Source organism: Bombyx mori, chromosome 26 (assembly GCF_030269925.1).
Source record: "Bombyx mori chromosome 26, ASM3026992v2".
Taxonomy (NCBI): Eukaryota; Metazoa; Arthropoda; class Insecta; order Lepidoptera; family Bombycidae; genus Bombyx; species Bombyx mori.
In genome coordinates this window covers 11,042,379-11,059,354 of record NC_085132.1, presented here as the reverse complement: position 1 = coordinate 11,059,354, position 16,976 = coordinate 11,042,379, and the positions used below count along the sequence as shown (strand labels likewise).

Sequence of the window (16,976 nt, the reverse complement as noted above, 5' to 3'; positions counted from 1 at the left end):
CTGGTGTAACTTTAATAGCTAAATCGCGCGAAGGCGTCTAGTGAAAGACTTTCTCTGTGTGAAAGTGCCTCATTTTGCTCTTTTGTGTATTGCTATTTGAATTTCGAAGTTTTGAGGCTGATAGAGAATGATAGATCGTTTTTGGCACGAGTCAACTGACTCTGGGATTAGGATCTCCACGATGTTGGCTAAGCACTGTCATAATTATCATCATGATCAGGCCGCAGATCTCTGCTGGGTATACGCCTCACTAAAAGTTCACTTTAATAACCAGTCTTGAGAACATAATTCCATTCAAAGTATGTTCGAAGAATCCTACAATACACTACGGTAGACTATAAGGCAATTCTACCTCCATGTCCTTTTCCATGGAGTTCTCTAGGGAGTTTCATCTTAGTTCGTAGTTTTTGTAGTTCTCAAACGATGGTCGGACCAAATAGCGGAGGAACTGAGGGTACCTGTCAGTCACGCACTCCACCGGGCTACTGGGCGGGATCGATGGAGACAGCTGGTTGACGGAATCGGACGGAGTCACGATCCTCAGCAGTGAGGGACCGATTGAAGAGAGAGAGAGATCCCCATGTCTATACGTGATGAGAGAAATGACTATTAGTTTTGCAGTATACTTGACTGTATTCAAAAAGTCTTAAGAAAATAAACACACTGGTGGTAGGACCTCTGTGAGTCCGCACGGGTAGGTACCACCACCCCGCCTATTTCTGCCGTGAAGCAGTAATGCGTTTCGGTTTGAAGGGTGGGGCAGCCATTGTACTATACTTGAGACCTTAGAACTTATATCTCAAGGTGGGTGGCCATTTACGTTGTAGACGTCTATGGGCTCCAGTAACCACTTAACAACAGGTGGGCTGTGAGTTCGTCCACACAACCAAGCCAAAAAAAAAGCTTAATTCACTTTTTTGTTACCTTTCATTACCTTTATAGATAGACGAGCGTATGGCCCATCTGATGTTGAGCTATCACCATTATACATGAATTGTCAGGGGAACAACCAACTAATGGTAAAACTCACCTCCCTTTCATGTGTCAAATATTTTGATCTTACCATCTCTCTTCTAACTCTTACTTGGGTACTATTAGTAATAAACCCTCAGACACAGCCCACTGAGTTTCTCGCCGGATCTTCTCAGTGGGTCGCGTTTCCGATCCGGTGGTAGATTCTGCGAAGCACGGCTCTTGCTAGGGTTCGTGTTAGCAACGTCGTCAGGTTTGAGCCCCGAGAGCTCACCTACTAGTTAAGGTTACGCTGAAATAGCCCCTCAAGGCTATCAGCTTAGGTAGAAAAAAAAAGTGCGTACGTATAAAGTACACGACATGTCAGAAGTGAACTTTTTTGGCGAACTAATGTCTTGCTTATATTTATACAAATCTAAAACTTTAGATTTCCGAGACTTAGAGGAAGGGAAAAAGGAAGTTAGGTTCCTGCCAAAAGTCTGTCAAACGTCAATCTCAAACCTCAGTAATGACAGTCACATTATGTTTAGATTTCTAAATTGTAAATGACTAGTATTTCTCCAATTGAATTGACTAATTTAATGTCATGCTATTTGATTAATGTTCCAAATTCTTTTCATTTCATTTCAATTCCTATTAACATTTTTCACAAAAAAATTATTAAACATTAGGCTGTATGGTATGATACATTTGCCTTTCCAGTTGGAAAAATACAACAACTACTACTGACATTTGACAAGTACTTAATTTCAATAGTAGTTTGATGTCACTTCCGTTGCATACCTGCGTGACGTTCTGTAAAAATTTTACCCTCATGCGCCTAAAGAAGTTTCACTTCAAAAATTAGTAATACCATGCCCTAACGAACTGGCACCACTATCCTGCCTATTCCTTCAAATGCAAACAGTGAGTCGTGCAACTGAAAGTTTGACTTCGATTCTTAAGAAAATTATCACAGTAATTACAGTAAATAATTAGTACTACCTTAATTTTCGTTTAAAAGAATTATATTCATTAGGAAAGTGTCGATTGCTATCGCAGTGAACGTTTTCAAACCTGTCATTAAGCGTTAATTGCTCACGTACAGATAAACGAGGGAAAACACTCTGAGTGCACTTTGTTGCGGTTTAGTGAATTTATGCAAATTTATACTTTTCGATCGTATGGTGTGTATCTTGCACTCGGAACGGAACGGATTGGCGGGCGGTATTTTATTATTAAACATTAGCGCGGTAAATTTTTTTTTCAGTTCATTAGAACATTTCAAAATACACCAATAATGAATGAGTGAATGAATGAATGATTTATTTTATTTCAGACAACAACAAGTCCATATGTGTACATAGTATCATTGAAACATACTTAAAAATTAACAAAACTATACAAATAAAAAAGATACATTTATTAAAAATAATTATCAGTTGAATACATTTCAAATATTCCATTCAACTGATACTTACTTCAAACCAACCATTATTATTATTATTTAGTCTGCAAGTGAACCATGGTACAATGATTCAAGTACCAACAGTCATAACGGTCTGTTAATGCATTCAGGAATAATGTATGTTTGTATATAAATAATGGATATTATGTAGAAATAATGTTCATACATCGCATTGTGTACGTAATTTTCAAGTCAACAGCCCTTCTCCGTCGCGTATTGTAGTTGGCTTGTCCACGATGTATGTGAGGTCGCTGATGTTGGACGTCAGCAAAGCTTTAACTGCATATCAGTGAATAATAAAAAAAATCATTTTTCTCTAAATACATTCTTATGAATAGTTCACGAGAGCTCACACTTAGCTGGCGGTTAATTACGTTACTACTGACATTAGGGACCGCCAAATCCTTTGCCAATGTAAATAAAATAAGAATTATAGAATTAAGAATAGATAAGAATAGATAAGATAGAAGAAGAATTAAGAATAAAATAAAAGAAGAAATAAGATATAGAAAGATTACGAACTCATATTCTAATATTGTTAGTGTGAATATTCATAAATTAGGTTTTTTTTACTGCCCTTTTAGGCGCACCTGATGGTGACTGGTTGGTTACCGTCGCCCATAGACTTCAGCAATGCCAGGAGCAGAGCCAAGCCGCTGCCTACCGTTAAGTACTCTCCACAAGCCTCGTTCGATCGTATCGAAGAAGGATATGTCATAGCGCTCGGGAAACACCGTGGAGGGGAGCTCATTCCATAGCCGGATAGTACGTGGCCAAAAAGACCTCTGGAAACGCACTGTGGATTACCGCAATGGCTCCAGGTGGTATGGATGAACTCTACTCCGATGTCGGGCGGTGCGAGGTTAAAAACTAGATGATGGATGGAGGTCAATTCGCAATATCATCACTGTAGTTAAGATATAATATTTCCACAGTCATATCGCTTAACATCTAAGCAAATATTCTTTGTAGTTTAACGACCTAACAGCCGGAACAGCGTCCGCCAGGGAAAGTATTAACTTTATATTTATTAAGTGGATCTATTTAACTTAGATTGAACTTGTCATCAAACATATAACAAACTATGGTACTGACCTGTGCATTATCAGGTACCCACGCTTCTTCTAATTACGCAAGAATTACAATGAAGCACACCGTAAGAAATCTTCTGATTTCTAAACTAATATACTAGTAGTGTATTTACACATGTTTGTTTGTAGTGCCGACAGCGGACGGCGGAATGTTTCTGTCATTGTAGACGAAGAGGTAGGAATGATGCACTAAACATTATCGGTTTCTGTGAGGTATTCGTTCATTAAATTTACAGAGTAGGAACAGAGTAGCCTTTATAAGAACATATCGAGAGAAGCATATTAGAGGGCATTCACACTTCAGTGCTATAACCGAGACTATTGACTTCCACGGTGAAGGAATAACATCGTGTAATAAAAGTGAAACCCGCAAAATTATAATTTGCGTAATTACTGGTGGTAGGACCTGTTGTGAGTCCGCGCGGGTAGGTACCACCGCCCTGCCTATTTCTTTGTAACTATACTGAGACCTTACAACTTATATCTCAAGGTGGGTGACGCTTTTACGTTGTAGATGTCTATGGGCTCCAGTAACCACTTGACACCAGGTGGGCTGTGAGCTTGTCCAACCATCTAAGCAATAAAAACAAAAGATCTTAGCTGTGGTCTTGCAACGGTGTTAAAAACTTAAACCAGATTGTGAAAGACTTTTCAACCAGTGAATATACTCTACGTACTTCATTATTGATTCTGGAATTTAAGGCAAGTGAGGCCACTTAGCACCTCTGGTTAATTAGAACATATAGCTACAACGGCTGCCCCACCCTTCAAACCGAAACACATTACTGCTTCCTGGCAGTAATAGGCAGGATGGACATACCTAACCGTTCGGGCTTACAAGAGGTCCTACCACCAGTACACAATTAAAATACACATGTTGGTATGATGTTAGTACGTTCTGTTCTCTCCTAAATACATCAATCCACCGAAGTGCATCTCATAACATCTATATATTAATATGTGAAGCAAAAACTTTGTATCCCTTTTTACGAAAATCGCGCGGACGGAGGAGTATGAAATTTTCCACACTTATAGAGAATATAGAGAAGAAGTGCACAATGATAATATATTTTTAAAATAATTCATAAAAGATACATTAAATCAATAAAAAAAACATTACACACACTACATACCATGTATTTGACGCACACACGCATACATACTATTTATTGTCAAACTTTTGTTCTTGACGTCTATTGTCAAATTGAGAATAGATTAAATATTGTTTGTCTTGGCGAAATTTGAGATTAAAGAAGTATAAAATACAATCATAATAGTGTACAAACTTACAATTCCAATTAATTATAGCCGAATTTCGACTACTGCGGGACCTCTAGTATGTAATAAAGCTGCAAGCTCTTAGCTTCAGAACAGGTTGTAATACAAGTCTCTACTTTCTAAGAGTGCAGTTTCTAGTTTGATCATCCAGTTTCATTAAGCCTTATACTATGATTACTGGGTAAGTGGAACTTAAATCTTTAATGCGATTTTACTTCTGTTCGAATTTCTGAACTTCGCCTATGTAATACAAGTGTCAGCTATTTTAAGCAATCGAGGTTTTTGTAGACGTAATCTTTATTTCGGAAAACAAGTCATAAATTAATGCTCAGCTTAAAGTAAGCTTGGAATTACTGGTGGTAGGACCTCTTGAGAGTCCGCGCGGGTAGGTACAACCACCCTGCCTATTTCTGCCGTGAAGCAGTAATGCGTTTCGATTTGAAGGGTAGGGCAGCCGTTGTAACTATACTATTGTAATGAGCGATTTAGTGGGCAACTTCATTTCTGTTAATTTTGTGTCACGGTGCGCGCGCATCGTAAAATTTCACTCTCATCAATTTTTCATAACGCGCCTAAAGAAGTATAATTTCAAAAAAATACGAAGAATTCAGCGAGTGAACTAACCCATAGATACAGCCCGTCGTGTTTCTCGCCTGATCTTCGCACCAGTAGATTCTGCGAAGAACTGCTCTTGCTGGAGCTATTGTTATCCAATTCACTCAGATTGGGCCCGTGAGCTCACCTACCCGTCTACACGTAACTGCAATAGCCTATTAGGCTACCGGCGAATAGATAGAAGAAAATGAATCTGAATAACGATGTCAATAAAACTCAAGCAATTAGTCTAAGAGCTCTGAGAACTGGGCCGACAACTCTCAAACGACCTCATTGTTAAACTGACCAGAAAATGACGATCGGAATACAAGTGCGTATTACCAGCTGCGTACCTATGAGCTCGCGACGTTTCAAAGTAGATCGTTTATTTGGAACAGAAGCTAAACATGTTTGATGTTTTCAAAGAAACCGCTTATTATTGATTTGACTGGTGGTAGGATCTCTTGTGAGTCCGCGCGGGTAGGGTACCACCGCCCTGCCTATATCACAAGGTGGTTGGCGCATTTACGTTGTAGATGTCTATGGGCTCCAGTAACTACTTAACACCAGGTGGGCTGTGAGTTCGTCCACCCAACTAAGCAACAAAAAAAATAAATTAAATGGCAGATGAGCCCACAGCGTCCTAAAATCCTTGGGCCCGCGGTCTGCTCACAACACCATGCAGATCGTTGAGTCTCACATACCCCGCGCGCCCCTTTTGCGCGGGGACCTCGTAGGAGGTTCGGCCCTCTACCCGAAAAAAAAAAAAAAAAAAAAAAAAAGATGAGCCCACAGCACTACACTGTTAGTGTGGGCGATCAGATACATAATATTATGAAAGCCACTGTACACCTTGAGATACTAGATTGAGAGTCCTTTTTTTGTACCATTGCTCAAGACTTCAAGTCTAATACACCTATAAAAAAGCGACTCATCGTGGAAGCAACTGAGCATTTCAAAAACATAAATAGTCGATCCAATCTTAGGATCATTGAACGGGCATTCAGGGCGTCTTACTTATCAGTACGCTGACGCGAGCTATCATCATCGTTTTCATCATCAGCCTGTATCTCTCCACTATTGGATTTAGGCCTCTCCTAAGAGGCCTAACCAGAAAAATAATCGCAAGTACTGACACCGAGTCAGGTTGAGGTAACACATCAATACCATTCCATGTTACTAGGGGTAAAAACATATCAATATGTTCACATTCTATTTCGCGCGAAAAGTGTTGATGGAGTCTCTTATATTGTTTTAACAAGCGTCGAACTCAGCTGGGCATCTGGTGGAAATCTACCGGTACCTATATACATCACTAGACTTGAGAAATGTTATCAGAATGCATCAATTAGGTATCTAATTTTTTCTATCTAGGAATCGGTTCTGAAAACACTACGGTGTATAAAAAGCGTTTCAAAGGATCTTCAGCATCTCGACGAGAACATTAATGAGAGTACCTATTAGCACTCACGAACCTCATTTTGTGACCCCTAATCTATGGCTAGGTTCTCTAAGATTGCAGGATCGCCGTAAAATCGATGCACTGGAGATGTGGTGCTGGAGACGCCTCCTAAAGATCCCATGGATGGCATTCCGCACCAATGCATCCATCCTCGAAGAACTCGGTATCAAAGACCAACTTTCTTCAACAGTGCAACTGAGGGTTTTTAAATTCTTTGGTCACATCTACAAAAAAGAGCACTCGATGGAGAGACTGGTAGTCCAGGGCTGGGTGGAAGGCAGAAGATCACGCGGCCGCTCACCGACCCGATGGACTGACCTAATAAAGAAGGCAACTGAGTCCACTATGGTCGAATGTACTCGTAACGCTTCGAACCGCCAGACCTGGAAGCGCATTGCCTGGAGGGCTGTTGTCGGGAGTATGGGTGACCTAACAGGTTCTACTGCACCTGCAGCGTCAACGCAACCACGACCACTCTGACAAGAGTGTCCGACTGAGAAGAAGTTACCAAATTAGGCAAAAGCGTTGATCCCGAAAATCTGCTGACATGTTACATTGTGTACAGAAAAGAACAAATATCATTACATTATTTTTCACCGGGTACAAATAAACAAGTTTCATAAAATATTAAATAATTTAATCAATAAATTAAACTTATAAACTACAAAATAAATAGTTCTTTGTACAATACTTAATCTACATTTGGTAATTAATCCCTAGTGTTTCTGCGTATAGCCACTGTATGCTAAATTCTGGGCGTCCTCAGAGTTCTTGCTCCAATCAGAACCGTATCCAGAGAACCCGCCGTGGCCCGCGTCATGGGCGACATGCTCCACATGAGGGTGATGGCTCTCGTGATGCAAGGCGTGGGGTACAACCTCGTACGTTGTCTTGGTATGATCTTGTTTCAAGCACCAGGCCACGAAGAGAATAACGGCTAGTACTAGGGCGATCTTCGCTGTGGCTAATGCTTTGAGGGCTAGGAGTTTGACGATGAACAGCTTTCCGAATAGTATCTTGGCTGCTAGGAGTCCGATGATGCCCATAGCGCCGCCTCCCTTCTTCTTACCACGACCTGTGAAATTATAAATAGTTAAATTGATTAAATTGACCTCATAGTCTACCTGATTCTTTATGCAAAGCTTGAATGTCATAATCAACATTCAAGCAAATTTCTTTTAAAACCTTATTACAAAAACTTCCCTTGTGATTTAAATTGAATCTGATTATTTTAGGTATCTCTTATCAAACTTAAAAGAGCACTTTAGGAAGAATTTTTCAAAAAAGAAATTTGGTTATAAAATGCTGTTTAGCGGTTGAAATGGACAGGGTGGTGGCCTTTTTTTTTGTTTTTTTTTTTTTATTTCCTTTATAGGCAGACGAGTATACGGTCCACCTGATGGTGAGTGGTTACCGTCACCCATGGACGTCAGCAATGCTAGGGGTAGAGCCAAGCCGCTGCCTACCGTTACGTACCTACCTGCCGCAGCGGACTTGTAATATGCCCTAAAATAATCCCTTCTGAATTCTGACTAACTCCAAATCTAATCTGGGCCCTATTTGTAATCATAATCATCTCTAAAAAACCGGAATTTAATAAAATCTGTTAAAAAGTAACAATGTTCATATAGTAACAATTAATTAAGCACTTTTTAATTAGTGCATGTTCATTTGCTATGGTTTTTAGAGCATACTGTGATCTCTCTTAAGCACGCAACGCATATCATCTTTCGACTACGCGTTACTGATCTCGACTTGAATTTTTGCAGGCTGCAATGAGCATCCGGGGTATCCAGAAATCAGCGCTGTTTGGTATGCGCATCCATTGCGCGCTTATTAAACATAGCCATTCTCTTTGGCGTTGCATTTAATTTATTTATTTCTGTTTTTTTTTTTTGTCTTTTTTACAATATTCTGCCGTAATTGTTACTGGTGGTAGGACCTCTTGTGAGTCCGCACGGGTAGGTACCACCGCCCCGCCTATTTCTGCCGTGAAGCAGTAATGCGTTTCGGTTTGAAGGGTGGGGTAGCCGTTGTAACTATACTGAGACCTTAGAACTTATATCTCAAGGTGTGTGGCGCATTTACGTTGTAGATGTCTGTGGGCTCCAGTAACCACTTAACACCAGGTGGGCTGTGAGCTCGTCCACACATCTAAGCAATAAAAAAATAAAATAAAAAAAAGTATTTGTAATACATAAAAATACTTTTTTCTTTCTTTTAAGCACATAATGGAATTTTGTAAATTTTTGTATGTTAAGTTAGGTTTTTATTTAAGACTAGTTTTAGTGTTTTATATCGCGATTATATTTCCTGGTGATGGTGGATTGTGTTTAATTATGTGTTTGGTTATTTGTAGACTTGTCCAAGGACTACAATAAAGATTTCTCGTTCGCAAATAAGAATCTGTCGCATCTAAAAACCTCGTTAGACTAGCGGTTGATGACGGCTACTGTACCATGGGATCGGAGTTCGATTTCCCATCGGCTTCAGTAGCTTTATTAAGTAAAAGCAGTATTCACGGTCCGGTTGTATTTGCCTAGCATGTGCTTTTCCCGTGAAACAAGTTAATCCCTCAAGTTATTGAACAAAATTTTCAACAGTACTGAGATTCGCGGTCTTTTTTTATTGCCCTTGTAGGCAGACGAGCATACCTGATGGTGAGTGGTTACCGTCGCCCATGGACATCAGCAATGCCAATGTTTAATCTTAAGTTTGCGCGACTTAATGGGGAAACTGGAAACCTGGTATCGGTTGTCTCTTGACCACGGATGATTCTAACCCGTTGTCTACACACTCACATCTTCTGATCAGTTTATTGATTGGAATTTTAATAAGTGAGAGTTTGCCCTGGTCTATACTCCACAAACATTATATTAACTCGAAAGTGGTTTTGCTGAACTGGTTTTGTTAAAACAAGAATGTGGCGTGAAAGTTTTGTATAAATTTTGTGAAATTATACAAATATTTTTTTATGTTAAGTTAAATGACGTTATATTATTTTTGAATTTTTGGATAATTGAGAAATACAGTAACAATAGGTGAGCAGTCAGAATTATTGACTCAAATGTTAAGAATATTGGGTATTTAGTCTATTACTTTACATTTATTAAATTATTTATCGAAATAATATTATTTCTCATGATTTTAACTAAGCTTTTTGTCAAGATCCCGTTAGTTTTTGGCTGGTTTTCTTATGTTTTTTTTGGTACGTTGATAAGATAAAAGTGAAGACAAACTTTTAAGATTAACTAATACAAGTTTTTTTCTTATTGCAAACTACATATTATTTTGAATAAAATTATCTTAAAAACCAAAAAAACGGTAATGAAAATAAATGCAGTAGCATATATCATTTGTAGAGAACGTTATTGAAAGCTTTTAAAAGCTCGACTGGTTTAGAATTGATAACGTAAACAAACTACGTATTGATATGTAACTTGGCAGAGTTAATGTTTGTAATAAAGCTTATGGTCCCAACGAGGTGTTCTGATGAAGAAGGTAGAAGGTTGTAATGGAATCCTGACATAGTTACCAGCAAAGTAATCGAGTTTGGAATTATTGGATTTCTCTTATGACGCTTTACCTAAAAATATACGATGTCACTAAGATATGATTTTAAGATATTATTCTAATGAAATACGTACTTAACAAATGCTTACGATTGACTTCCACGGTGAAGGAATAACATCGTGTAATAAAAGTCAAACCCGCAAAATTATAATTTGCGTAATTACTGGTGGTAGGACCTCTTGTGAGTCCGCACGGGTAGGTACCACCGCCCTGCCTATTTCTGTCGTGAAGCAGTAATGCGTTTCGGTTTGAAGGGTGGGGCAGCAGTTGTAACTGTAACTATACTGACACCTTAGAACTTATATCTCAAGGTGGGTGGCGCATTTACGTCGTAGATGTCTATGGGCTTCAATAACCATTTAACACCAGGTGGGCTGTGAGCTCGTCCACCCATCAAAAACACAGGTTTCGATACTTGGACCAAGGAAATATCTTGTTAAAGACATTCCGGTTTTTATATGTCGAGCTCTAGCGGTTCTTTTTCGTCTTCTTCTTCTTGTGTCCGGTTCACGTAACAATGAAAACTAAGTTTACGGCAGCGTATGAGAGCCGTTAATTTGAACTTAAACTGTGACGTCAGGTTTTAAGTCTGCCATTAATAAGCGCATACGAATTTACTATACTGAGACCTTAGAACTTATATCTCAAGGAGGGTGGCGCATTTACGTTGTAGATGTATATGGGCTCCAGTAACCACTTAACACCAGGTGGGCTGTGAGCTCGTCCACACATCTAAGCAATAAAAAAAATTCATTAAAAACCGTGTTCTTTCTCTTTTTTTCTTGCTATAAAAGCGATTAGTAACTTTTTAGAATACTGCGGCTGTCTCTATTATCGAATAAAGGAAATTCGAAAAAGTCTGAATCGCATTAATGACAATTTCATTGAAAATCAATAATCCCAATTCGGAAGATTCAAGCATTGGTCCAGTAAACAATAGCGCATGCCCATTTAAAGAGACCTTTTCTTTGCGTAAAGATGTATAAATGCTTTTTACATGTAGTTAAGTCGACGTGCTTAATAATATTGTAGAGTCATTCACTACTTCCTATCTGCAGTAATAAGAATTCTATGTTTAATACTTCCCATATTTTCAATTTATTAAGCTAATTACTAAGCAGCCTCTTAGCCAACAAGTCATGAGTACGTCCTCTCAACGAAGCCAATAAAACCAAATGGTGGTAGGACCTCATGTAAGTCCGCACGGGTAGGTACCACCACCGCGCCTATTTCTGCCGTGAAGCAGTAATGCTTTTTGGCTTGAAAGGCGGGGCAGCCGTTGTAACTATACTGAGATCTTACAACTTATATCTCAAGGTGGGAGGCGCATTTACGTTGTAAATGTCTATGGGCTCCAGTAACCACTTAACACCAGGTGGACTGTGAGCTCGTCCACCCAGCTAAGCAATAAAAAAAAAAGTAAACAATACCTTCTTCAAGTGACCTCTGAAGTTCTTCCTTCTCAGCAGGATTCATTTTGACCTCGATGGAGTGAGTTTCGAAGAGGTTGACCACTCCGTCCAGGAGTCTGTAGTTGACCTCTGCGTCTCTGGCCTCAGGGTCGGCGGGGAGAGGCTCCGTTGATGGCTTCCCGGGTTCACCCTTGATAAAGACACCATCGACAAGATTGACGCTCCTCGACGTTCTAGCATTTTCCACAATACGAAGGAGTTTCTCCTGGAAAAGAAGAAAATATAAAAATAACCTTACAATGCCTTTTACTGGTGGTAGGGCCTCTTGTGAGTTCGCGCGGGAGGTACCACCGCCCCGCCTATTTCTGCCGTGAAGCAGTAATGCGTTTCGGTTTGAAGGGTGGGGCAGCCGTTGTAACTATACTTGAGACCTTAGAACTTATATCTCAAGGTGGGTGGCGCATTTACGTCGTAAATTTCTATGGGCTGCAGTAACCACTTAACACTAGGTGGGCTGTGAGCTCGTCCACCCATCTAGCAATAAAAATAAAATAAAAAAAAAGGTCCACATTAGCGTTATTTTGTTTAGCTCTCTCGTATTTATGATCGGGCCCGGTCAATTTCAATAAAAACATCGCATCTTGTCACACCTCTTAACGAGATATCTCAATACGAGAACGGCTAATTGAATGAACTCGCAATTGTAACTGAACGCAATTGAATTCGTTGGTGACTTCGGGCTCCATCGATCAGTATCAGGCCGAATAGTTATTGGAAAAAAAAATATTCTATCTTATCTAAAACACGTTACCTTGACACATAAAAAGTAGTCCTCATTGCAGTCCTGGACGAAGCTAATGGCCGTTTCCAAGGTGCTATCTCGTTCAGCACACGCTAAAGCGAACAGCGCGATCAATATATAAAACTTCATGTTTCCTATAATGTTCTAGATATTAAACCAACGAGAGGCTGTGTGAGATTGGACCGCATTTCATCTCGCGTGGCCGGTTTTATAAATCTTTCTCCCCTCTATCTAAATGATTTCACTGACCGTTTTTATTGTATACCTAAAAAAAATATGCTAAATAGAAATTATTTTTAGGTAAAAATATTCGTTGTCTTTAATAGGAAAATATGTGTTTGAGTTATATTTCAAGTTAGAATTAAGTTGACGGAGAAAAAAAAACATTGTTCACTCTCACAAGACATGGATAATTCTGAACGTAATTGTCGTGTTATTAAACATCATTTGAACGCTTCAATGGTTAGATGATAAGTGACCTTGTCTACTGTAACACAGAGTCCGGGTTTGATTGCAGCCATGTTTGATTTATGTATGGTTATATGTGTGTAATTACTTGTTTTTAATTCATATTTGTATTATTTTATTTTTATTAATTTATTGGGTACCAACACGCAATACATCAAGACAGAACGTTACAGGTATGATATAAATTGATTTCACACTAAATGCTAACACAATTACAGGTACCGACTGCATACATTGAATAAAGCGGTTCATTATATAAAAAAAAAAAACAAAAAAAAACTATATATAACATTACATGAAGACCTTACATTATTACACATTTACTACTAGGTTGTTAAGAGAGTGTTATATATGAATGTGGAAGGATTTAGAGGAAGAGGTAGACCTAAGAAGAAATGGATGGATTGTGTGAAAGACGATATGGGTAGGAGGGGAGTGAGCGAAGAAATGATATATGATAGAAGAGTATGGAAGGAGCAAACATGTTGCGCCGACCCCAGGTGACTGGGAGCAGGGCAGGATAATGATGATGATACTACCAATTTACTACCATTTAATACCCAAATATTACACATTTACTACCATTTAATACCAACTTATTATTAGTTCTGACAACAGGAGAATGATCCTGAATGAGACCTGATCCTTCGAGTCGTTGAAACGGATTGGCGACCACATAATTCTGGTATAATACTCAGAGGACGTTGCCACTCAATCGCCGGAGAATACCCTGGACTCTTTCAACAACCACGGGAAGAGACGAGATACCGACACCACATACGCAAAATCATAATAGCCACTGATTTTTTGTTGCCTTCACGGCCCATCTGATGGTAAGTGATTACCGTCACACATAGACGTCAGTAATGTTATGGGCACGACCATGTCCTGATAAAGTCCAAGTCCAAGAAATGTAGATAAAGACAGCGGTTCTAGATAATATGGATGAACTCTGCTCCGATGGTAGGAGGTGTAATGGAGGAAGAAAAGAGATGGAAGGATCACCTCAAACAATTCCCCAGAGCACTTTCCATATCAGACATGACTATCATAGAAAACTCTTTTTTTTTATTGCTTAGAAGGGTGAACGAGCTCACAGCCCACCTGGTGTTAAGTGGTTACTGGAGCCCATAGACATCTACAACGTAAATGCTCCACCCACCTTGAGATATAAGTTCTAAGGGTCTCAGTATAGTTACAACGGCTGCCCCACCCTTCAAACCGAAACGCATTACTGCTTCACGATAAGTATCAGATGAGAAGAATTAGCACATTCAGCATCGCGAATATAAAAGTAAGATCGCGGCCCTAATTCTAATGTTCGTTTCCAATATCTGAATATTAAATATGAATAATATTAAATATTTATAGATGTCATTGACCTTGATCTCCACGGAGAGAGTTGACCATTATAATTTCACCAGTTTTACAAATAAAAATTTAATATCAAATCCCTTTGGATGTCGCAAAAATATATTCAAGTCGTCTATAATACGACCTCTATATCGTATCGAGCGCTGTGGTAATACCGGTTTTTAATTCCAACGACTATTCTCTAAGGAAGCAGTAACGTAGAACTAAAACTGTTTTTTATTGCTTTCGATAGGTGGACGAGCTCACGGCCCACCTGGTGTTAAGTGGTCACCGAGACCCATAGACATCTACAACGTAAACACCGCCTCCCACGGCAGAAATAGGCAGGATGGTGGTATCTACCCGTGCAGATTCACAACGCGTCCTACTACCAGGAATAACACAGACGAAGCAGTAATGCGTTCCTGTTAGAAGCGCAGGACAACTGTTGCAGGATTGCGACTCCTGACTCAAGCACCCGTGGACTCAGATAAACATATCATTGAGTGGATTCGTTCACCGATCTGAAGGAGCAAACATAATAAATAATATTTCAAAAAAACTAACAAAATACGCTGTTATAGAAAATCCAACAAAAAAATATAAAATAAATTTTAATAAATTTGAATTAAAAATATGTAGTATAACAAAAAATTATTTTATTGTAAAAAAGCGTGGGGTGCTTTTCAAGATATTATTAAAATAACCCATCTACTCATATGTGTTCGTAAAATATTTATAACTACTGATACCATGCACCCCACGCTTTTTTACAATAAAATCTTTTTTTCTTACACTATTTTTAATTCAAATTTATTAAAATTTATTTTCTATTTTTTAGTTAGATTTTCTATAAAAGCGTATTTTGTTAGGTTTTTTTAAACTATTATTTATTTTTCATTTTGAATTGAATTTAAAAATTTTCATTTTTTTTTTAAATATTGAATTGTCATCGGTCTTTAGTAAGTATACCAAATTTCGAGTTAATCCGAAGTTTGAAGGGGGTCAAAATCATGTTTAAAGATTCCGTTACATACTAACATACATACGTCTGAAGCTAATAAAAGCATATTAAAAAAAGGATAACTTGAATAAGGGAAATAATACTTATTCTAATAATTATTATTATGATAAGGTCGTCGTGGCCTAAAGGATAAGACGCCCGGTGCATTCGTATCTAGCAATGCACCGGTGTTCGAATCCCGCAGGCGGGAACCAATCTTTCTAATGAAATACCTACTTAACGGGTTTTCACGAATGAATTAGGTACCATTTTCAAACTCGTAACAAATATAATATAACTTGTGGAATCACTGGTTGGTCGGACTTCAGTAAGTACCTTCCACCGCAGCAAATAATAAAATTGACTGTTGACAAAAATACTACTTAACTTTGTAATAACGTACAAAAAATGACATATTTTTTTATCATTCATTGACCACGATCTTAGAGACGTTTATTTGCGCAATACACTACCTCTTGTGCAAACAACAGTGAATGAAGTGTACCACAATAAGTTCGCACGTTACCGAATGACCGTGGGTTGTTGCGAAGCCTCCAGTTTTATTTTCTTTATACCTCGAATAGAACTTAAAATTAATATTTTTATAATGTGTCCCACGAAATCACACATCTTTTATCTACCCGTGTAGAATACTATACCAAAATATCCATACGCATCCGTAGTACCCTAGTCTTCGAGCTTACTTTAGAAAACCAAGATACACGTTCGAACTAGACTTTAGAAAATAACCTAAGCCCCAATGAAACGCGACTAAAGGTCGCTATCACGGATTCGAATCGTAAACAAGTTCCAAGCTTGCTGACGGTAGAGCCAGTTGTCAACTTGCTCGCATTGGTACCACGAGTCTGGCTTAAGGAGCAATCTCGGAAATATAAGCGTTATTTAGGACGAAGACTGTTGACTGGATTAATCGACAGTTAACTACGACTGTTAGCGTGGTGTGGACATTTTGTTTTATGATTGATAGATTACTGGTGGCCCGGAGGCCTTTTCAGTTTCACCAGGATAGGTGGGTGAGCAAAAACTCAGCCAGGAGGGGTGGGATTTGCTAACAACTGCCGAGCGCCTCTGAAGGAGACCTAACAACTCAAGAGCAATTGCTTCGCGAATGAATCTACTACAGGAGCGGAATCGCGACCCGCTGAGAAGATCCCACGAGAAACTCAGCGGGTTAATGCATGGGTCAGGTTGTACGTCGACCTCTTTGTCGAGTTCGACGAGTACGGTTACCGGAGTTCTTAAGCCTGCTCTTGTGTTAGAGCTGAAGACATCTAATGCAAAGGTTATTGGATCTGATGGATCCGTAAGGACGTGTTTAGGGCGTCGACGGTGACTGGCTCCTGCGTGATCAGGATTCGGGGAGTAGTCAGCGGCGGCAACGATAAAGCGATCATCATGACGCATGGCGCAGCTTATCGAAGTACTGTTCCGACGCTGACTTCATGTATTTCCGGATTGATTCGAGGCCCAGGTTGCCGCGTATGGACATATGATGCATAG

General features: G+C 39.1%; 1 protein-coding gene across 2 annotated transcripts; it reads right to left on the bottom strand.

Annotated features, from left to right (window-relative positions):
* Nucleotides 1-7,464: 7,464 nt before the first annotated feature.
* LOC101740865 (uncharacterized) lies at nucleotides 7,465-14,629 on the bottom strand. Of its 2 annotated transcripts, XM_062676369.1 has the most exons (4): nucleotides 14,482-14,629; nucleotides 12,641-12,896; nucleotides 11,848-12,094; nucleotides 7,465-7,919 (listed from the first exon to the last, which is right to left on the bottom strand). In XM_062676369.1, exons 2-4 carry the CDS (start codon nucleotides 12,758-12,760, stop codon nucleotides 7,561-7,563), a joined length of 726 nt encoding a protein of 241 aa, XP_062532353.1. In that variant the 5' UTR covers nucleotides 12,761-12,896; nucleotides 14,482-14,629; the 3' UTR covers nucleotides 7,465-7,560. The 2 variants fall into 2 exon arrangements, with proteins under 2 accessions (XP_062532353.1, XP_004926113.1); XM_004926056.5 differs by lacking the exon at nucleotides 14,482-14,629 and having other exon boundaries at nucleotides 12,641-13,628.
* Nucleotides 14,630-16,976: the final 2,347 nt, after the last annotated feature.